Source organism: Schistocerca serialis, chromosome 9 (assembly GCF_023864345.2).
Source record: "Schistocerca serialis cubense isolate TAMUIC-IGC-003099 chromosome 9, iqSchSeri2.2, whole genome shotgun sequence".
Classification (NCBI taxonomy): domain Eukaryota; kingdom Metazoa; phylum Arthropoda; class Insecta; order Orthoptera; family Acrididae; genus Schistocerca; species Schistocerca serialis.
In genome coordinates this window covers 133365701-133389984 of record NC_064646.1, presented here as the reverse complement: position 1 = coordinate 133389984, position 24284 = coordinate 133365701, and the positions used below count along the sequence as shown (strand labels likewise).

The 24284-nt window shown below is 41.9% G+C and overlaps 1 protein-coding gene across 1 annotated transcript in view; it reads left to right on the top strand.

Moving 5' to 3' along the window:
- The window catches only part of LOC126419331 (uncharacterized), a 105744-nt gene extending 83761 nt beyond the window's left edge, over positions 1–21983 (top strand). The window contains exon 6 of the mRNA XM_050086516.1: positions 21566–21983. Within this exon, the coding sequence (XP_049942473.1) occupies positions 21566–21742 (177 nt within the window). The 3' untranslated portion in view covers positions 21743–21983. The remainder of the gene's footprint in view (positions 1–21565) is intronic.
- Positions 21984–24284: the final 2301 nt, after the last annotated feature.

The following is a 24284-nucleotide window of genomic DNA, read 5'->3' as shown; positions in this document are numbered from 1 at the left end:
CTACAAATATTGTTCTACTAAAGGAACACATTATTACTATCTTTATTTACAGAGCATTGTAACTAAACAGAGAAGATTCTATGAGTGGTCTTCGTTAACTGAATGATGAGGAATGTCAGCATTATTTTCATGTGGGATGTAATGCAGCCTACATGAGGAATGACGCTGGTCACATACAAAGTGTATCTCTGATGCCAAGAGACAGTTCAAAATTATTATCTGTATATGGTCTAGGATTGTCCTGCTCCATCCTCTCAAACTTCATTCATACTTGGTGTGCAGGTTCACTGAATGATCAATTTTTTTACCTTTATATGTAGGGGCCTCTGAAGTGAAAAGTGCACAAATGTGATTGTATCAGTTAGAAAAGTTTTGGCCATGTTAAAAGTGCTGTAATTCAGTTGGTAATGGTGTTACAGTTACAAAACTTGGGCAGGATACATGAACAACTGGAATTGTGGATATATGCTAGTTTTGTGTTATTTGGTTCACTATTTTGTTCCAAGTGCCAAAGTCGTTAATAAATATTGTCATGACACAATATCTGCCAAGTTGATATAACTTGATCTATTTAAGCAGCTGGTTTACAAATTTCTCCTTTTGTGATCTTATTACCTAGTAGCTTGATTATAAAAACTGCAAGCTTCATCACTTTCGGCTGAAAGTTTTTGAGATATGTAGCAATGAAGTTGCCCCAAAATCAGATTTGCTGTCAAAGTGAGTGGTTTTAAAGCCTTGTGTCTCAGAAGAGATGCCTGTTCTGTATTTGAAAGGGCATGTTTTTCATTACACAATATCAAATTTCCACAAATGGTTTTTCCCTTAAATGTAAAAAATTGTCCAGTCAAATTCCTCATGAAAATGACAATTGGCTTATTCCAGAGAAATAAGGAGGTAAGAAAGAAAAATTAATTTTTACCCGACTTAGTCCTCTCTTATGTCAAATTGATGCTAAACTTCTACATTTTTTGTTTTGCAGTCAATAAACAAGAATGTTTGGCATATGGCTTTGTGAACACAAAATACAGAATTCACAAAAAAACTGTAAAAAATATTTATATGTTGGTAGCCACATTTTCTGACCTCCTTTGTTTTTGAGGAGGAGATAGATACAAGCTATTGTCAGAATATGTGACACAAGAATTGTTTTCTCATATTAATAATTATATTTATTTTTGGTTATTGTATTTTCCAGTGCGTAATGTTCCACATCTAATATAAGAACTATGAATTAAATTAATAATATTATGAACAGGAAAGTTGCCACTCACCATATAGCGGAGATGAAGAGTCGCAGAGACGCACAACAAAAAGACTGTCACAAATAAAGCTTTCTGCCATTAAGGACTGGAAAGATAAGGCATGGGAGATTTGTTTTTGTATGAGGTTGGGAGGATAATTACGGTCAGTGACGGCTTTAGTGAGACACTCGGTATATTTCGTGAGTGACCGCTCGTCACTGCAGGTGCGACGGCCATGGGTGGCTAGACTGTATGGAAGGGACTTCTTGGTATGGAATGGATGGCAGCTTTCGAAGTGGAGGTATTGCTGGTGGTTAGTAGGTTTGATATGGATGGAGATACTGATGTAGCCTACTTTGAGGTGGAGGTAAACATCTAGGAAGGCGGTTTGTTCAGTTGAATAAGACCAGGTGAAGCAAATGGAGGAGAAGTTGTTGAGGTTCTGGAGGAATGTGGATAGGCTGTCCTCGCCCCAATCCAGATCACAAAGATGTCATCAATGAATCTGAACCAGGATCTGGAAGGGGCTCTCCTGGGATCCATAAGCCTTGTATGGTTTAGATACATTAATACATCTTTGCCATATGGACTCATAGCGAGGTTGACCTGTTGAAATTTTTACACTCTCAAAATATATTCTCTCAGTTAAATTTCACATGGTCCTATTGAAATTCTCATGCCATTTGACTTTCCTTGATATTGACATCATCCTCACCAAGCCTGAGCTACACATTTCTGTTCACTTTAAAGCTACAAACAAATTGAGATTTGCCATCCTTTTCTAGTAAACATTCCCTCCCATGCAGCCTTAGCATTAGGGCATACATATTTGTTCAGATGCAGACTTCTTACAGCAATACACCACCTTTATCACTCACATCAGCCTTCGCTGTACATAATTATCTCATCAGCCTAGCTCAAAAGCAGATTTTGTGGGCCATCACATCCAATCCTGGTACTGCCAATTCCTCCAAAAAAAAAAAAAAAAAAAAAAAAGCTCAGGAGCACACTTCTTGTCAGTCAGTACTGTAGTGGACTTGAATGTATTAGACAGATACTTCAGCACCCCTATTCCTTTCCCTTTGCCCCTTCCTTTGCCTCTCTTGGTGTTCTTATTTATGTAGGTCTGGCTATCCTCCTGGCTTCGTTTCATCTTGCCTTTTTGGTTTGTTTGCTTTTCGTTCTCCTCTTTAGCTTTTCTTTTTTGGTCCCCCTTAGAGGTTTGACCTCCTCCTCCAAATCTGAAACCTGTTGTGTGAGCCATATGGGGAAAACTCCCTCCCTACCATGTTTGGCATAGGTTCCTTTCCCCCTCCTCCTCCTCCCCCTCCTCCTCCTCGTCTCTCCCTTTTACCCCTTCTCCTCTCTCCCCACTATAGCCCCTTCACATCCTTGCTAGGCCACCAGCTCAGTAGCCAGACTGTGTGGTGGAGCTGTTATATACCCATCTGGCTGAGCCCCCTGACACCACAGGGATCACACTGCTGGTACCTGCGCTGTGGATGCCCCGGGAAAGTCTAGGAGTGGTTGCCTATCTTTTTGGGGCATCAGAACTCTGGGCAGCGAGCGTCATACCAGGCGGTCATTGCTGCAGCTGGGTGATGCCCAGAAGGTGAGCCTCTGGCCAGAGTGGATAGCACCAAGGTGGATTTTTGGCACATGAAACATGTTAAACTCTCTGACCATTCTCCTGTAGCCATGTCTATTCCTAGGAATTGTTCTGTCTCACTTTCTGCTTCTGTCTTCCTGGTGTTTCCCCCCTTGGGTACCCCCTGGGAGGAGGACCAGGCCTGCTGGCTTGGGGCAAAACCGCTTCTGCAGTTCCCTCAGCCCTGGAAGAAGTTTGGTGACTTCACCCTGTGAATCTCTCATCTACTTTTGCCTAAGTTGTGTCTTCCCCTCCTCCCCTTTCCTCCTTATCCCCTTCACCCCCTCCCCTCCCCCCCCCCCCTCCCGGCAGCTCCCGTCCCTTCCCCTCAAGGAACCACTCCTCCTCCTCCTCCTCGGCCAGAGAAGAAATCCTCTTCTGTGGCTCCTGGTAGGGATGGGGTTTACTCTCAGAATACCCCTGCCCAGTGTTCTCAAGATAGGAAGTCTGCAACCTCAGATTAGATGATGATGATGATGATGAGCGTTTGGCGTCATTGGCCGGGAGGCCCCTCGCGGGGCAGGTCCGGCCGCCATATCGCAGGTCTTATTAAATTCGGCACCACATTGGGCGACCTGCACGCCGGATGGGGATGAAATGATGATGAACACAACACAACACCCAGTCCCTGAGCGGAGAAAATCTCCGACCCAGCCGGGAATCGAACCCGGGCCCAGAGGACGGCAATCCGTCACGCTGACCACTCAGCTACTGGGGCGGACCTCAGATTAGATGAGGGGCCCCCACTCGGAGAGCCTCAAAGCCATTTGCTCTCTGTCTGATCCATACACCACTGCCACCTATTTCCTCCTCCCTCCCTCCGAGGGAGAAGAAGAAGTAGCACAAGTCCAAGGCTTCTCCAGTATCTTAGGGGACTTTGCCCCCTCCTCCTCATTCTGGATCAGATCCAGTTTTTATGGATGTCACCCTATCCTCATTGGTGATTTGACATCCCCTTGGCTTCTTTATGGGAAATTGGACTCTCATCACATTATAATCCAGTGGAACTGCAAAAGATATTACAGTCACCTAATGGAAATACAGCAGCTTGTTTCCTCTTATTTTGTGTTCGATCTTGCTCTTCAAGAAACGCATTTCTGTGATGACCACTCACCAACGTTTCGTGGTTATTGGTGTTCTGTCAGAACCATGCTGGTCCCAAAATAGCATCTAGAGAGGTCTGCAGTTTGGTTCACAACGACATCATTAGTGACTGGACCACCCTTTGTATCAACATGGAAGCAATAGTGCTATGTGTGCCAATGACCCCAGCAATCACTATTTTCAATGTCTACCTCCCTCCAGGTAGCCCACTTCCTTATGTTGAACTGCCTACCATAGTACAGCAACTTGTATCTCCTCCTCAGGGACTTCAGTATACACCGCCCCCTGTGGGGGAGTGCCACTACGATGTGTAGGGGTCTTCTAATTGACCAACTTCTTACAGACTTTTGATTTGTGTCTCCTTAATGACAGTTCCTCTACCCCTTCAGTGCTGCTCAAGGCACCTTTTCTGCTGTCGATCTCATGATCTTCTTCCCTGCTGTCGTGGCTTAACTACACTGGTCACCCCATGATGATCTTTTTGACAGTGATGACTTTCCAATGATTGTATCATTTCCTTGTCACTGCCAGGCAGACAGGTCACCACATTGGGCATTCTGCAGAGCCAGTTGACATTTATATACGTCTGCTGTGCACTTTGACACCTCTCTCACAGATTGCATTGATGCAGTCATACAAGATGTCACTGACACTATTCTTCATTGAGCTGGCACTGCTGTTCCCCTATCCACGGGTTCCCCTCATCATCGACCAGTACCATGGTGGACCAAGGATTTAGCAGTCTCTATCTAGGACTGCCAACAGGCACTGCAGTGATTTAAATGACACCCTTCACAGACCAACCTTATTGCTTTTAAGCACCTGTGTACTAATGCTCACTACCTTATTAAGCAGAGTAAAAAGGAATGATGGGAGTGCTATGTTTCCTCCTTGGGGACATATGCCTCTACATCTCAGGTTTGGTCCAAGCTCCACAGTCTTCTGTGCCACCAGCAGCAATCAACTGTCCAGAGTCTTATCCTACAGGATGCTCTGTGTACTGATCCATTGGTCCTTGTAGACTACCTCGCCACACACTTTATGAAAATGATGAGTTGAAGAACCTCCCCCCTCTGTTTCAACCCTCACAAGACTGAAACCTATAATCTGTAATTAACTCTTCACTGAATGGGAATTCGTGCAGACTCTTATCTCGTCACATGACGTGACCCAAGGCCCAGATTCCATGTACAACCAGATGATCCAGCATTTGGACATTAGCATTTGTCTCACATGTGCCTTCCCCTCGCAATTGTGAGATAGTATAGTTATCCCTGTAATTAACCCCAGGAAGAACCCAACGTCTCTCGACAGCTACTGACTGATTACCCTGTAACCCTGATTACCTTTGTAAACTGCTTGAGAGAATAGTTAGCTTCCAATTATGTTGGGTACTCAGACCTTGGAGCCTTTTGTCCCCATATCCCTGTGGTTTTGGGAAGGATGGTCTACAACTGACCATTTATTCTGATTGGAAACAGCAATCCAAAAAGCTTTTGCTGAACGCCAACACCTTGTCATGGTCTCCTTTGACCTACATAAGGCATATAACATTGCCTGGTGCTGTCTTATTTTAGTTACCCTCCATGACTAGCACTTTTGAGGGCCCCTTCTGATTGTTATCCACTAGTTTCTATCCCACCAGCTCTTCAGATTAGAGTTGGCACTTCACTCAGCACCTCTCAGATCCAGGAGAATGGTATACCACAGGGTTCCATTTTAAGTGCCACACTCTTCCTCATTGTCATCAATAGGCTTGTAACCTCTGTTGGGCCTCTGATTACCCTGGCATTGTACGTTAATGATTTTTGCATCTGGTGCAGCTCCCACTTTGTAGCATCCACTGAACACTAGCTCTGAAGTGCCATCTGATGGGCCTCTGTGTGGGCCCTCTCTCATGGCTTCCAGGTTTCTCCCTCCTATAGGCAGATTATGCATTTTTGCTGTTGACCCACAGTACATCCTGACCCATAACTTTATTTAGGCAACCAACACCTAGGTGTTGTAGCACAGTCCCATTTTTTGGCCTTCTTTTTGATAAGCAGCTGATGTGGTTGTCCCCTATGTGCTACCTGGTGAGTGCTTGCATGTGTAAGTTTAATGCTGTCCACCTCCTGGCCCCACACATCTCAGGGTGCAGACAGTGCTACTCTTCTCTATATATACCGTGCTCTCGTTGTGTCCAGACTAGATTATAAATGTCAGGTTTATGGCTTAGCAGCTCCATCCACTCTGAAACTAATTGACCCTGTCCATCATTATGCAACAGAGCCAACTCCTGGTTTCTTATGCAATCACCATTTGACGATTCTCTGACCATCCCATGTGCCCCATCCTCTTTGCAAATGTAGGATGTCTCCCCTCTTACCTGCCCTCAGATGGGATTTCCGGTTGGAATGCATCTCATTTCCCTCTGTTGGGATCTCCATCTCCACTCACTGGAATGTGCATTTCTCCCTCACCCCACTTGAATGGTGCCTAGACCATGGATTGGACTGACCTATCCCAGGCTCCTAAGGTCTCGAGAGTCACCCCTATGATATTCCAGCATCTTGCATGTTCCATCCTTGAAGAGTTTCGGGGTGCTACCATCTACTACACTGATGGCTCTAAAATTATTGATAAGGCAGGATATGCTTTTACGTCTCCTGCTAGCGTGGAGCACCATTTACTGCTGGGATTATGCAGTGTGTTCACAGCAGAACCACTAGCCATTAACACGACCTTCCATTTGGTTACTCAGGCCTCCTTCCACATTGTTTTAATATGTACTGACTCAATAAGCAGCCTGCACACTGTAGACCGATGCTACTCTTGTCACTCTTTGGTCTCTGCTGTCCATGACCTTCTCTCTGCCCTTGGCCATGCTGTCTGCTCAGTTGTCTTTCTCTAGGTCCTCAGTCATGTCAACATCCAAGGGAATGAATTGGCTAGAGAGGCAGATACTTGCCCCCCATTCCCTTTCATAATTCCAGGTGCAGATATGTGGATATACATCAGATCTCTCTTTGCCCAAGCCCTCAGGGGCTCAGTATTCATTTGCTGAGTACAGGGTTGGTGACCCCTGGGTTCCTGATCTGGGGACTGGTAAGTGCCACCAGTCCCCTGTCACCGTAAGCTCTGGGCATGCTTCAGTGACCACTGTAAGGTGTGGCTGTCATAGAGAACGGGGAGCTTGGCTTGACTGCCCTGATTGTGAGGATGGTAAAAACCTCTATAAAAGAAAACTCTCAGTCTCAAGGTGTGCTGTGTGCTGATAAGATGCATGGCTATTGAGATGGAACAGTTGTTAGTGGGCAACCTCTGGTAAACCTGCTGCACCTCAGTTGTACAAGGCTTGCCTAGGCATGCAGGGTTCTGCATATATGGACTTTTATTTACCTAGCTGATCGTGGGACCGAGATGGATCCTTTGAAGTCTTCTCTACCACCTTCCAGCGGAATGGGTAGGCCACTGGTAGGAAGTAACACTAATCAATTTAGAGGACTCATGTAGCCAATCCTCTGGACTCAGAGATATTAAAGAATTCAAGTGGTTTTAGTAACAGAACACATGCTGCTGGCCAGAGTGTTTTTTTATTGGGTAAACGGAGAGAGGGGAGTTTTGAAAAGGTGTCACCTTTTTACGTACAAAAAGGGGTTCGAGAGGATTGCAGGTACTTTAAAATCAGTAAAGTGGTTATGAAATGGGACAGTGTTGGTGGAATCACCAAGTTCCCAACAAGTAACAAACCTGCAGAAGGCCTAAACCCCTAGGGGATATGCCATTGAGACTGAGCTCCACGCCACATTAAACTACAGTAAAGGTGTGAGACATGCAGAGACCTGGTGGACATCCCCAAAGAAGATCTGAAGGTTGAATGGGCCCAAGAAGGCATTGTAGATGTGCAGAATGTTATGTAAATGGAAATGAGCGTTTGGCATCATTGGCCGGGAGGCCCCTTGCGGGGCAGGTCCGGCCGCCTTGATGCGGGTCTTATTACATTTGACGTCACATTGGGCGACCTGCGCACCAGATGGGGATGAAATGATGATGAAGGCAGCACAACACCCAGTTCCTGAGTGGAGAAAATCCCCGCCCCAGTCCGGAATTGAACCCGGGCCCGTAGGATGACAATCCGTCATGCTGACCACTCAGCTATCGGGGTGGACAGAATGTTATGAAAAGGGTGGAAAATGATCTGATTAAATCCAACTCGTTCATACTCACTTTTAATAGCACAAAACTCCCAGAACATATTAAGGCAGGTTTTCTTCACTGTGTGGCCTTGTGCCCCAGTTCCATGCACAGTTTTAAACGCCAGTGATTTGGCACACCAAACTTGAATGTAAGGGAGTAACCACTTGTGACAAATGTGGAAAGTCTGCCCACAAAGGAGTCAGATGTTTGTCTCCTCCAAAGTGTGTGAATTGCTCTGGGGCTCACACTGTCTGGAGCAGGGACTGCTGCATCTTCCTGGAAGAATGGAAGATACAGGAGATAAAGACTACACAACGGATCCTCTATGGTGAGGCCAAGAAGATTTATAAGACCATGCAGCCCCCAATGTTCGCTACCTCCTTTGCATCAGTTGCTCAGCAGCCAGTACAAAAACTGATGCTGCTACACAAATGGTGGTAGCTAGTGCTAACACTAGTACCTGCATTAGTCAGTGTACTTGTACTGCTACTGTTTCTTTAGCACCTATATTTCCTCCAAAACCATTGGAAAAGTCTTTGGTCGCTAATGCTGAGCTCCCTGCCCCCCCCCCCCCCCTCTCCCAAAGTTCAGTCTGGTCCACCATCTAGTGCTGCCACTACCACTGCCCGGGTTGTGGCTCCAAAGTCTACCCAGGCCAAGTGTCCCTCACAAATGAAGTCAGGAAGTAAACAGACCAACAATGTCAGCATCATACTGTGTTTACAAGAAATAAATTGTAAAGCCACTGAAAATCCTGTGCTACAGGTCTATACCCTTCACTGAAAGGATCACCTCACTGGGGAGAGAGCCAATGGAGTGATTGCTGTGTTTGTCAGTAATGCGCATCACTCCTCTGCTCTCCCCAAGGCTACTGACCTGCAATCAGTTGCTGTCAAAATTCATTGGTGTCAGGGGATCACAGTTTGCTTGCTGTGTCTACTTCCACGAGATGCAATAGACTCTGAGGCTCTTATAGATCTTGTGGAACAACTACTGCGACCATATCTCCTACTGGGAGACTTCAATGCCCATCGTGTCTTGTGAGGCATGATCTCTACCGTATTTACTCGAATCTAAGCCACACTCGAATCTAAGCCGCACCTGAAAAATGAGACTTGAAATTAAGAAAAAAAAAAAAAAAAAAAATTCCCGAATCCAAGCCGCACCTGAAATTTGAGACTTGAAATTCAAGGGGAGAGAAAAGTTTTAGGCCGCACCTACAAATCGAAACAAAGTTGGTCCATTGTAATATGAGACACAATTTAGGTCGAATGAATGACGATACAGCTACAGTAGTTTCGAGTCGTAAGCTTAGCAGTTAAGCTTTAGTGGGTAGCCATTGCTATGCGTCACACGCTCCATCCATATTTATGCGGGTACCTTTCCTTTTTCACGTTTGGTTTGAATTGATTACTTATTTTGCTTTGATCTGGTAAGTGCTGTTCTCTTTGTTATAGGTGTTTATGTCACTCTAAGCTGAAAATGCATTACTGTACTGTGTCATGAATTGTTTGTTGCATTCTAATATGAGTGTATACGGCCTGTCCCCGCTCGCGGCATGGCTTGTTTTCGTGCGCGCTACCGCCACTTACAATAAAAAAAGAGAGGAATCATTTCATTAGCAAAACAACGGAAAGAGACTGCTATTTGTTGTTACTTACACTACTGCTTTCTTTGATAATGATCAACAAGAACCAAATAATAGACTGCTTTTGATAGAAGACGTTCTGAACGAGAGTTTAGCGAAAATTTTTCTCCGTTTGAAAATTTTTGGAAACGCCTCTTCAGTACATTACATTCTGCACAGAAATTAGAGTCATCTTAGATTTAAGAATCTAATCAATTGTCGTGCTTCATTTCTGACTGTATCACTATTAGGCATAAGAATAATACGAATATAAACATGACATCATATGTATATTCTTCCGCGTTTGCTGTTGTCTCACCCTAGTTTCGTAGCTTATTAGGCAGGCAGGATTTAAATGAGATAGCAGCAAACATGAAAGAATACATGGCAAAATGTTTATATTCGTATTATTCTTATGGCGAAGAGAATACTCTATGTGATTCATGTGGTGTCACTGCCAGACACCACACTTGCTAGGTGGTAGCCTTTAAATCAGCCACGGTCCGTTAGTATACGTCGGACCTGCGTGTCGCCACTATCAGTGATTGCAGACCGAGCGCCGCCACACGGCAGGTCTAGAGAGAGACTTCCTAGCACTCGCCCCAGTTAGACTGCCGACTTTGCTAGCGATGGTTCACTGACAAAATACGCTCTCATTTGCCGAGACGATAGTTAGCATAGCCTTCAGCTACGTCATTTACTACGACCTAGCAAGGCGCCATTACCAGTTACTATTGATGCTGTAAAACATGTACCGTCAAGAGCGATGTTCGCCAATTATGAATTAAAGTTAAGTATTCCAGTAGCTATGTACGTTCTTTGCTACTACAAATTCCTTGTCCTGTTCCAGACCTCACACCAGCCTGCGTGAGCTTAAACACGTGCCTTTTGGCTTCCTGTCATAGTGGATTGGCTGTCTTGCCAATCCACAACAATTCACAATTCATAAAAGTTCCTATTAGCAACCATCTCTTCTCACAGGTAGGAAAAAATTCAGAACGTGGGGTTGGCCATATTGGCAAACATCCCAAACAGTCTTGCCAGTCGGATTTTCGTAGTACATTGAAATGCTGCTACGTTCAAAGATGAACAATATGGAATTTGTATTTACTTCATTGGATAAGGTATAAAATGCAGTGGTCAAAACTCGGGGCAGAGAAGAAGGCTCGTCTTCCACCCTTATTTTTTTAATTTATTTACTGACGCGGAGGTTTTGGCGCTAGTATTTATCTTTGTTCCTGCAAAGCATGCCTATACAGCGCTACCTATATTCGACGGCAGAAGTCACTTGTGGCGGCACCTACCAACATTTTTCAGAACTTCTGCTTACTTTGCACTCGATTCTAAGCCGCAGGCGGTTTTTTGGATTACAAAAACCGGAAAAAAAGTGCGGCTTAGATTCGAGTAAATACGGTACTTGCCCTCGGGGTTGGGTTTTGGAAAGCCTCATGATGTCTCACAAGCTGTGCATCCCTTAACACAGGTACTCACACTCATTTCAGCACTGCTTCTGGGTCATTCTCAGCCATTGACCTCTCTTTCTGCTCTCCCACCCTTGCAGATTCTGTGAATGGGGCACTACCTGAAGTAAAGTCACCAACATGGATGGTCAGGAGGGCTAACTGAATGCCAGTCAGCCAACTGGCTGTGTTTGAACATTGCAACAGCGTCCATGAAAGGGTGGCCCACATCACACAAGTGATGTATCATGCCACTGACTTATCCATCCCAAAGTCCTCAGGTCTTCTTCAGCCATCTGGGATAGGCGTGCGGCTCTTCAATGATTTAAATGTTGCCCTACAACAGACAACTTCATAGCCTTTTGAGTCTTGAGGGTCAAGGCTCAATGTGTAATCAAGGAGAACAAGAAAAGGTCATGGCAACACTCCTGGACTCCATCAACCATTCCACTTGTTCTGCGACAGTGTGGGAAGCCATCAGGAGGATTTCTGGTAAACACAGTCGCTTACCAATAGCAGCAGACTGAAACAGGGAAGTCTCCAAACAGCTCCCAGAGACATCGCTCAGATGCTGGTAGAGAATTTTGCACAAACTACTGCCAATGCCTGCCAAGATCCAGCATTTCATCACTAACATGCGACTGTAGACAGGAGAAAATTGGACTTTAGATACAACAATTCAGAGACTTACAACTACCCTTTCTCCGGGAGCTCTGTCTGAGACTCGTGATACTGCACCCAGTCACAACCAAATCCGGTACTGCATGCTTAGACATTTGGCCACAACATCAAAGGAAATTCTCCTTAGACAGTACCTTCCCCAAACCATGGAGAGAGTCAATGTTGATACATCTTCTGAAACCAGGAAAGGACCTCATATTTGCCAGTAGTTATCGGAATATTGCATTAATGAGCTGTGTAGGAAAGATCCTGGAGCAAATGGTTAAGTGTCATCTGGTCTGGGTGTTAGAGACCAGACTACTCCTTAACCCCTCTCTGTTGGATTCCAGAGATTTTGGTCCACTGTCAACAACCGGACCCTGCTAGAGGCAGCTATTCAGCAGTCTTTCCCGTGCAACCATCACTGTATTGGTACATTCTTTGATATCAGTAAGACTTATGATGCTACTTGGAGACACGGTATTCTCACACTTTTGTGGCCATCTCCCCATCTTCATATGGTCTTTCTTGTCTTCCCAGTTTTTTGGGATCTGAGTTGATGACTTGCTGTCAGATCAATTTAAACAGGAGAATGGCGTCACTCAGGGTAGTGTTTTAAGTGATACCCTCTTTGCCAGCCACAAACAGTATCACATCTACGGTAAGGAGTCCTGTACAGTGATCCTTATTTGTGGATGATTTTGCTGTTTTCTGTTGCTCCTCCAGTGCTGCAACAGTGAGCCACCAGTTGCAGCTTACAGTGTGGTGGTTAGAGGGACTGGTTTTCAATTTTCTGTGGATAAGTGTGCGTGTATTTTCATTTTAATTGTTCTTGTCCTATTTTTAATTTATCTGCGTTGCCATACAAGGGACACCATCCTACATTTTAGTAACTCAGTGAGGTTTCTGTGCCTCATTTTTTACTCAAGATTGTCGTGGTTGCCACACCTGACGGACCTGAAAGCCGGAATGCTCAAGGCCCGAATATGTCGAAGTGTCTTAGCCACAGGTCAGGTCTTGGGGAGCAAATAGTGTATGCCTCCACCAATTTTATGGGGCTTTTGTGCATTCATAGCTGGATCACTGGTGCATGGTGTATGGGTCAATGAGGCTCTCTTATTTGTGGATCATTGACACTGTCCACCATGAGGGGATTTAGTTGGCCAGGGGTACTTGTTGGACCAGTTCCATACCCAGTCTGTGCTGAGGCTGGAGAACCGCCATTTACCATCCAGCACCAGCTCCTCATGGTGCATCAGGCTTGTGAATTCCTCTCAGCTCTGACTTCATAAGTTCCTCTCAGCTCTGACTTCATAAGTTCCCTGCAGCTCCAACTTCACCCGCACACCATAATGTTACTTGTCCACCTCTGAAGTACCTTTTTTCCAACAGTCCATGAGCCACAATGCCATTTGGGATCCGAATGCAGTGTGTGCTAGAGTCACTTGGTGTGGAGCCTGTTCAATCCCAAATCCAGCGTTTTAACTGTCTGCTGCCCTGGTTACTGGAGAGGCCCAGAGTGATTTTAGATTTGGTGCAGTACAGGAGAGATAGCACTCCTGCTTCAGTTTTTAATGTGATATTTTCTGACATTTTATCTGAGCACCATGACTACATTGCTGTTTTTATCGATGGGCAAAAACAGAGGGATTCTATTGGTCGCTCTGTTGTTTTCCCAGATCGTGTACTCAAGGTCTGACTGCCTCAAGCCTGTACTGTCTTTGATGCAGAATTGTATGCAGTCTTGCGGACACTGGAGCAGATGAGACTTTCTCTAAGTGCTGAATTTCTTGTCTGTTCTGATTCTCTGAGTGCCCTTCACTCTCAGAAACTTTTGTACCCAGCAGATAAAGTAGTCCAGACTATCCAGGATAGCCTCCTCCAGCTACAACAGCTGGGGAAGGAGGTGTCTTTCTGCTGGGTACCAGGGCACCTGGGAATTGTGGGAAATGAAAGTGCAGATCTAGTAGCCAAGGAGGTGTGCCTTGATCCTCAGGTATTTCAGCGTGCCATCCGCCTACATGCTACGACCTCACTGTTGAGATACAGAGTCTTGTGTCAGTGGGAGGATGAATGGCTGGAAATAACCGACAATAAGGTCCATGTCAAAGCCCATAACAAGGCCGTGGCTTACCTCCTTCCAGCCACATCAATGAGATGAAGTCCTCGTCACTCACTTTAGTATAGGCCACAGCCCTACGATGCATGGCTTCTTGGTCCAGCAAGAGGATGCTCCGATGCGTGGTGCTTGTGGCATACAGTTCACTGTGCACTACGTTTTATTAGACTGCATTTTATTTTCTGACCAGCGGGCCAGTGGATCTGCAGTTTATTTTAGGTAATGATCAAATAAATGTGGTTCAACTTTTAAAGTTTTGCGGAATGTCCAACATTTTTATCAAGATTTTAGGGGGTAGTTTTAATATGTTCACGAGGTGACTAGCTCACCCATATTTTATGTAAGTCATTCTACTTGTGTTTTAGTCTCCTGTATAGCATCTTTTATTCTTTCCCATTGTCTTAACATGTATGGTCACATTTCACTACTTTTCTTCGCATTCGTTACTTTTAATATGGGTAAGGGCACTGATAACCTTGCCTTTGAGTGCCTGTAAGTAACACACACACACACACACACACACACACACACACACACACACACACACACACACTCACACTCACTCAATCTCTCGTGAAATGATATCTGGTGCACTACTGCTCTCAGTAATGAACTCTGCACACTCAAGAAGACTACCAAAGTTTGGCACTCTTCCAATCCTCTCCAAAGAAGTCCACTGTCTTATGTCGTCTATGCATCTGTCACACTAGACTCACACATTGTTTTCCCTTGCTTTATGAGCTAACCCTACAATGTGGCTGTGAAGTCAGACCGATAGTATCCAATATATTGGTGGAATGTCCCCTTCTTTTAGCACTTTGTACTAAGTATAGCCTTCCAGATGAACCAATCAGCTACGTCATCAGGGTTATGGACTCCTAAGATCATGTTCTAAAATAAGGTCCATTCTGACTGACTTTTTGCCCACCACACCTAGAATAGCTGTTCATCATTTGCCCACCCTCCCAATCTTTTAAATGTCCTGGTCAAACTCTATGCTCGTTCCACACCCGTTTCCCTACAATATTGCTCCTACCCCTGTGACACACACACACACACACACACACACACACACACACACACTGTATGACTTGCCCTATGCATCCTACTACCACCATGTACATCAGCTCTGTAACTTGTAAAATATACAAGTATATATCGTCAAAGGGAAAGCCAGATTTTGTACAAATACTGTTTGGCCTCCTACATTGCTATGAATACCACAAAGTTATCAGTCAGGATGAATGGGCATAGGCAGAGGGTGTATATGGGCAACACATAATATCCTGTTGCAGAGCTTGCTCTATAAATGACAGTTGTGATGTTGGTGCCTACCTCACTGCTTGTGTCATTTGGATTCTTTCTCCTAACACTACTCAGAACACAGCAGGTGGGAACTGGCTTTACATGTGTGTGGTTCTCACCACCAACTTTCCTTTTATATTTCCACATTTTTAATTTTCTGACCTATCTATTTTTCCCCACTCCCCTCACCTGTCTTTCTTCTGTTCTTACTGAATCTTTCATGAGGTTTTTTCAGTATTCCCTGTCGTGCTTATTACCTCCTGAGGTTTTCAAATCTCTTCCAGTGTAGATACCAACAAGCAGTCTTTTCTTCTAATCCCATCTAATAAATCTCTCCTGACCCAGGGCTCTGGGAAACTTTTCCCTAACTCTTCCCATTTCCTAAACCTCACCAGTTATTTTCTTTCATCCCTCTTCCTTTCCCTTCAATCCTTCTGCTAGAAGAAAGAGCCACTGGCTCCAAAAGCTCATGCATCTCCACGTCTTATGTGTTTTCTCCTGCTGCTGCTCTATCCACTTTGCATAAGAACTATGAATATTTATGAAACCTTACACTTAATCTGTTAAGTTTTTGAGTTTTTAGAACCATAGAATACAAAAAAAGGTATTCAACTTTAAAAATGTAAGAAAACTTAATTTTTGCAGGTGATCTAATACTGAAGTTTGAATACCTGATAGATTCAGCAAGTAAAGATCCGCCAAAGTATTCTTTTGGTAATATGGATGCTTTAAGTAGTCTTTTCATGACATATAATTCCAACAAAAGGCTTAAATATTTGAGATTTTCCTACTGAAGGAAAGTAGCTGTTGTTGAGTCATTCCAACATGACTTTTAATGAAGGATGTACAATTTGTCTACATGAAAAAACCATTTTGCTGACAAAATTTGAATCTCTGTAAAGATCATACTGTAATCTTTTTTCGAAGAGAAATCATCACACCAGAAAAATTTAATACAAGTTAATGAAACTTTGGCAAACCAGTTGAAAAATTTCAGCAAGTGTGGTTCAGATGGGCAAAGGTTGTATTTAAACTGTCATGTGGAACTCCATAACAAATTGGCACCTGTTGCAGCTTTGGTTTCATCTGATAAATATGTGCAGATGGAAGAATGTTATAAGCTTAATAGCAGTTTGAGTTCTCTTAAAATACAAAGGATCGGTAAGCATGATTTAGAAGGCTAAATCAAGTGCACAGTTAATCAGACACAAAGATTAATAAGTAACCAATATGCTGGTGACTTGCAGCAGCCAGGAAGCATACATGAATTGTTCTGATTATGCTCAGCTGTTATAAAACTTGAGAGGAATGGAGAGTCATTGTCAGGGAAGTGTGTTGGACCCCTTGCTGCTCATGTTGTATGTTAATGACCTTGTAAACAGTATTGATAGTAACCTCAGACTTTTTGCAGATGATGCAGTCATCTATAATGAAGCATTGTCTGAAAGAAGCTGCATAAATATTCAGTCAGATCTTAATAAGATTTCAAAGTGGTGCAAAGACTGGCAACTTGCTTTAAATGTTCAGAAATGTAAAATTGTGCCCTTCACAAAACAAAAAAAATTACTATCATATGACTATAATATCAATGAGTTGCTGTTGAAAGCAGCCAACTGATACAAACACCTGGGTGTAACAGTTTGTAGGCATATGAAGTGGAATGACCATGTAGTCTCAGTTGTAGGTAAAGTAACTGCCAGACTGGGGTTCATTGGTAGACAACCGGGGAAGTGCAATCAGTCTACAAAGGAGAGTGCCTACAAATGACTTGTGTGATTGATTCTAAAATATTGCTCAAGTGTGTGGGGGCCATATCAAATAAGACTAACAGGGGATATTGAATGTATACAGAAAAGGACAGCACTAATGGTCATAGTATTATTTGACCTATGGGAGACTGTCACTGAGGTGTTGAAAGAACTGAATTGTCAGACTCTTAAAGATGATGTAAACTATCCAAGGAAAGTCTACTATCAAAGTTTCAAGAACTGATTTTTGATGATCAGGAATGCACTAAAACCTTCTATGTATAACTCGCGTAGGGATCATGGGGATAAGATTAGAATAATTACAGCATGTAAAGGGGCAATCAAACAACCATTCTTCCCATGCTCCATTATATGAATGGAACAGGAAGAAATCCTAGTAACTGGTACAATGGGACATACTCTCTGCCATGAACTTCACAGTGATTTGCAGTGTACAGATGTAGACATAGATAAAAAGAAACTCAGTACAGAAAGCAGGTCAGCAGTGATCACGGTATCATCTGTCTTTTATCTAGATTTCAGCTAACAGAACAGCTGTCATCAGTACATTACAAGCAGTCATGTAAACTCACCATGGTTATAAAGACACACATTACAATATTACTTTGGCATGTACAAGCATCACATAAAAAAACTCACAGAAGAGTTTTTTTTTAAATTTATTTATTTCTTTTAACTGATGCTTGTACATGTCAAAGTTATACTGTAATATGTGTTGTTATAATTATGCTCAGTCTACATGATTACCTGTAACACGCTGATGATAGCTGCACTGTTAGCTGAAATTTAGGTCTGCAATAAAGTACAGATGATATTATGACTTAGAAGACCTTCTTTCTGTCCTGCATTACATAGTGGGGGTGGCATGTTAATTTATGTTGGTGATATTGCTTTAATCTGAGACCTTGACAATCATGCATTACTCTGACCATGACAATTGTGCATTACTCTCATACAGTACCCAAACCATAGTACACCACATAAAGCCATTACGTACTCGTTCTACTTAAATTGGGAGACTGGAGTTCTCATTGACAAATTACTTTAGTTACTGACACAGTTACACAACATAAAGTGCCTCTTGAGACTGTCAGAAGAAGACTCTATCCAGAGTCTTCAGACAAGAGACGCCAAAAAATATACATCAGAGTCTGATGATCTCTTCTACAGCATTGTTCATACCGGTTCAAGGAATCTTCTGACATATTCCTTGGAGGTGCAATTGATGGTGTGATTTCACTACACATGCTCTGACATCACATCAGTTCTGCATTCCAACACTACCTGTAGACCACACACAGACAAATATCTACAATAGATGCCTGAAACATGAGTTTTTAGAATAACATCATATGACAGGAATCAATACCAGAAATAAAGCTATGACTCTATGTGTTTACTTATTTGTAGACATCATAAAGGGAGCAGAATTTTAGTGTGATAAATTCACACATATTTCAAGATTTTAAGTCTGAAAATTCCTGCACCCTTTCAACATCACAGTCCTGGTGGACAATTATTCCATGTAATCAAACCCGATGAAAAAAAGAGCTCTCTTTCTATGTGACAAAAATGCCACAATTGCAACATTTCCCTGTAGAGTACCATGAAGGTTTTGACGATAGTGATGTTCAGAGGTGTTGTTCAAGCAGGCATGTGATAAACATTGTTTTAGAGATGTTTCTCAAAATATCACCCTTTTACATTAACGCACAACTGGCATCTGCTTGCTAATGTTTGTCTAACAAGCTCAAAACAACAAAGTCTTTCATGAATAATGTTTGCAGCTTCAGCCAAATGGGGAACCAGCTCTTCTGCAGTATCTATCAGAGTTTTGTATACCATATGCTTCATCTGCCTCCACACAAAAGAAATCCATAGGTAGTCAGCAAATTCTCTAAAACAATACTCATCATATGATTGGTCTGAGCACCATTTCTGAACATCTCTAGCATCAAAACTTTCATGGATCCTAGTGGGAATATGTTTCATTTTTAACATTTTTGTCACTGAGAAAAAATGTTTCTTTTTACCTCCTCCAAACATTGTAATATTTCATATAGATTTTTCACACCCGATATGCAGAAGTCTTCCATGTTTATGTTTGAATCTACAGAAGTAATTGTATAAGATATAGTCCTTTATAGTCCAGCTGGCACCACGCGGGGGCACAGGTGGATGTATGCATGTATGTGTGTACTTTACTGTAGGTGTATTTTACTGCTCATAAAAGGATAAACTCCAGAAGCTAACAAGTTTTCTTTCTTTTTTGTGCATCTGTTGACAACTCAATGCTTGTCAGATTACCTATCTGACTCATTTAGCTTACACTCACTGATGCATAACATGTCTGGCTGAATATTTTGCTTAGGAGTACTTCTGCTTCTTGTTTCTTGTTATCAGTGTACTGAATATGAATTTTTCCTGCTGACAACTTAATATTGTGGATTGTACTTTGAAAGCATAATCTGCAGTTCCACTCATTTGCATGGTACAAGGTACCAGAAAATCCTCTGTGTTGTTCACATGAGTGATTTCCACCTGTGTTTACTTGTGAAGGTTTGTTGGACTGCCTCCTTTGCCTCTTCTTATCAGGTGAGACCAGCTTGTAATTTGTGATTGCCTGATAGATACATTGATATTTGTATGTTTTAATTGCTCTTCCCTCTTTGTCTCTGTTCTCTTTGGTTTTAACCGGTTTACAATATGTGTGTGTTTGATTTACAAATTGCTTTTATGAAGTTTCAGTTTCTTACCTTCCTTCAACACAGCTGTTTTTAGTTTAAAGCACTTTGTAATTTGCGTTGTCCTGTCAGTTTTACTGTCTGCAACTCATTTACCCAACACATGCAAATATTTTTTGGCAAGGAGCATCTCTTCTAACACATTGAAATGGAGTCTATTAGCAGAAATGGTTTCATTGTTTTAAGCACCTTAAGTCCATAAGTTCATTATTTTTAAAGTAAGTGCATATTTTTCTGTAATATGCTTGCCTGCAGTACCGATTTCACAGCTTATGCATGACTAAGGTGTTAAATCAGAAGAATGTGAAATGTTCACAGTAAGAACATTTGTGTCAGTTAGCTGGTTTAAGCATTTTTTCACTAGTGGGAAAAAGTAAAGCTCATTGCTTTGGCACATTTTGTTAAGTTTGTTATTTTACATAATGGAACCCTTAACATTGCATTTTTCTGCTAATTTTGCTGCAATTCTATGACTGTGATTGTCGCATAATGAAAAAAACGCTCTTCACTTTAACTTTATTTTCACACAATGGCATGGAATTTCCATTTCTCTGTCCTCTGGCAATATTTTGATGTTTTGAGTCTTTTTCTGTATCCAGCTTCACTGTAAATCTATTTTTTATTATATCTGATCTGTTGTTATGATCTTGCTCATAACTTTCAATGAGGGATTACTTATTTTCAGTTTTTTAAATACACTATCTGAAGTAGTACATTCAAAATTTAGCATAGCTTCAGAATTGACCAATTGTTTTTCTTTTCTGTGGAGTTCAGTCTCTGGGTTCATGACTTACTCCATCAGCATTTGTTGTTTTGAAGCAAAGATGTTGTCATTGTCCTCCCTGGTTTTTTCATGAGAACACTAACATGCACAGGAATAACTAATTATGTGCTTTGTTTTTGATCTTGTGGCTATTTCATTGAAGGTTTTTGTTATTTTCACTATGGATGTGTGGCATGTCTGTACTGCACCATTGCCTTTCCGTTTCCACTCTTAGCTGATCACAAACTGGGAATGTTCCATTAGCACTATCTGCCTTCTTACACCTCTTGTTGCTCTTTAACCAATTCTTTTGCTAATGCTTCAGATCCTCATGCCTACCCTCCCTTTTTCCCTCTGATGAAGTTGATTTTTGTGTCACTTATGCATCTATTTTCGGTCTTTGATTTGTTGAGTACTCTCTGTTTCTTGTTAGTTACTGATTTTCAATATCTAATTTATTGTTAGCATTTCACTGCTGATTCTCTCTGTACACACTTCCACTGCATTGTCTTATATTTAGTATTATGGGTGAAATTTTTAGTTTAATTCCTGACTGGCTTTATTTCCTTAAATATTTTACTCTTTTGTTGTATTAAGGAAAACCTGATTCAGAAAGTCATAAAGCAAGCACATGTAAAATGCCAAGCTGCATTTTATGTCTTACACCATGGAAACCACAAGAATCCATGTTCTGCAATTTGAACCATTTGTGTGTTTCATCCCAGTGCAAAGGATTGCAGTTTTGAAAATGGAAACTTACCCTTTGGCACTTTAAGCCTATTTATAATCCATGTCTTACTACTCTTTCATCTCATCATCTTCTCATTCATGTAAAGTGTCAACAATACAATTTTTCTAAAGTCCAAGAATTTCTGCTAATGTTGATATTGTTTGCCTTTGTGTCTTTCTCATGTAGAGTTTGTTGTTTGTTGATGTATGCCTACAGGTGACAGTACTGAAACGACAGACAAAGGCTCTCATGCAACGTGTAAGTAACCCCAGCTTAGCAACTGCAGGCAAGGAAGGTCGACGAACTGGGCCACGTGAAACATCTGTTGCATTCCTACTAACTAGACTTTTGCGCAGCATTCAACGAATTCAAGATAAATTGCGTGAAGACTGAGGCTCATGTAATGGTTGGAGTACAGTCTGACAGCAATACATTAGATTTGCTGCATTTGTAAACATATAACGTTTCAAGTCAAATGAATATGACTGTTATATTGAAGTCTTGGGTTTTCTCTTGTAATTACTGACAGTGTTACTTAGCATAAAACTATGACACTTTGTCATTATGGAATGAAAAATCAAATAAAATTAAACCATAATTTCCACAGCAGCAGCATGTTACTCTGTGCACCAGATTTATGGAATGAGAATGTACTTTATTTTAACAAAAAGCTTAGTAATTATTTCATGCAAAATATATTCATTTTTCAACTGTAAATTAGTTTTATTTCTTATAAAGTTTTTTTCCCCATTGTTTTTTTAAAAAAGTGTGCCAGAATAGGATAATGCATGCAACAAATCTGTGGTTTCTGATAGTTATATTTAAAGCTAAGGTATATTTTAGTTACATTATCATGTTCTGAGGCATCAAGGGATCACCAATTTCGTATTGGAGGGCAGTGTGGAGGGTAAAAATCGTAGAGGAAGACCAAGAGATGAATACACTAAGCAGATTCAGAAGGATATAAGTTGCAGTAGGTACTGGGAGATGAAGAAGCTTGCACAGGATAGAGTAGCATGGAGAGCTGCATCAAACCAGTCTCTGGACTGCAGACCACAGAAATAACATGATTGATTATGCTTTCGTGTTTGTATAAAACTATACCCCTTAAAACAATATAGTTATTTCTGGATGCATCAAGTCTTGCATGGTTCATGTGATTTTATGATAATATTTTCCATTTTCCTGCAATTCAGCTGAAGCTAAAATGTCTCATTTGTTGTCCACGACTTTATCACTTCTCCTCAATAAATATAGCTGCCACTATTACATGCATATTAAAGAAAACAAGAGAGAAGAACCTTCTGCTGTGAAATGAAATAAATTATAATATTCATGTTCTGCACTGCTTTAATAGGCAACTAGAAGGCTTAACCAATTTTTTATGTCAACTTCCTGTTTCAGATGCTTGGTGGTTTGGTTGTCACCAGTTGTAAGACAGGAATTTCATTCATATATTCTACCTCGATAAAATGTTACAATTTATAAGGGGAACTAGGAATACTAATAATTTTAGGAGTAATGGTAACAACTAAATAAATAGTTGAGGTGCTGATTAATCAATAGGCAAATAAACAACACTCAGACCATTGCTAGCTTTTGGACAAAACCTCCAGTGAGCTGAAGAGCACCCATACAACTCCACAGCTACATTGTCTTGACTGGCTACATCATGCAGCACTACAGCCTGACTGGTGTTATGCCCTAAGTTTGGTGGAATGGGCAAAGGGAAAAAGGAGATGGAGAGTGGGAAGCAGGGTAGGGGAAGGGTGTCTGACAGCTGAGAGGGAGATGCACCAGGTACATGGGGTAGAAGTGTGGCACTAGTGAGATAGTTCAGGCCACAAGCAGATGGTGGTGTGTGCAGTGCAAAGTTATGTGTCTGAGAGGGTCAGGGGACAAAAAGAGAGGGAGACTGCAGAGAATAAGTGTAGGATGAATGGTCTTAGAACTTTGCAGCAGGAGCTTGTGCACACAGAGCCCCAAAGAAGGCTTAGGTTGTTAAGCAGCCATTGAAACTAATGTTCTACCACTGGGTGCTTAATTTTGTTCTCAGCTGGAGTTTGGTGGTCATCAATTGGTTGGATAGCCAGCTGGTTAATGGTTATGTCCAGGGAGACGTATTCTGGCTTCCTGCAAGACAGCCTGTTGTGATGTCATTGGAGAGGCACAGAGCAACCTGAACATTGTTACTAGCAGCAGTCTCCGAGTAGTAATGCTTTCGTGCATAGCTAGTGTCATGATTTGGGTTGTTGCTACTTTCCTAGTAAAATCTGCATTGCCAGTGAGCTAAATAAAAATAGGAATAACTGTACTGTAACTCATTGCAACAACATGACCAATAGAACACAGGATGCTATGATTCATCATTTTCTAAAAGTACTGAATCTACAGCAGATTCAGCCATATTAGTAACACAAAAAAATGAGGATCTTAGAACCTAATAACAATAAAGCACAAGCTAATGGCTGGGTCATGACTTAACAGAAGATTAAGTGAAACATAAAACTGCTATTTTGTCACAAAGTTTCACATCAGGGCAGATTTGATGTTTACTTAGAAAGTGAAAGAATGTTATCAGTAGCAGTCTTCAGCCTTTGTTAACATGTCAGTGGAAGTATAGACAGATGACTGACTTACATCATCACCAATATAGCAGCATCAGAAAAAGGAATAGTATGTATGCAGACTGAACTGATGAATGAACATTTGTACCAAGGCTGGAATTAAAACCCGTCTCTCCTGCTCACTAGGTAGAGGAGACCCAGTTTCAAATCTCAGCCTGGCACATATTTTCATTCATCGCTTCAGTGTGCATATGTATATCATAGATGTTTGAAACTTGAAAAGGTCTCTGGAACGATACAGTTTTATTTGACTAAAGGAAATAGTGTTTGAATTTCCCGTCACTGTTATAATGAGTATATTGTTTTTG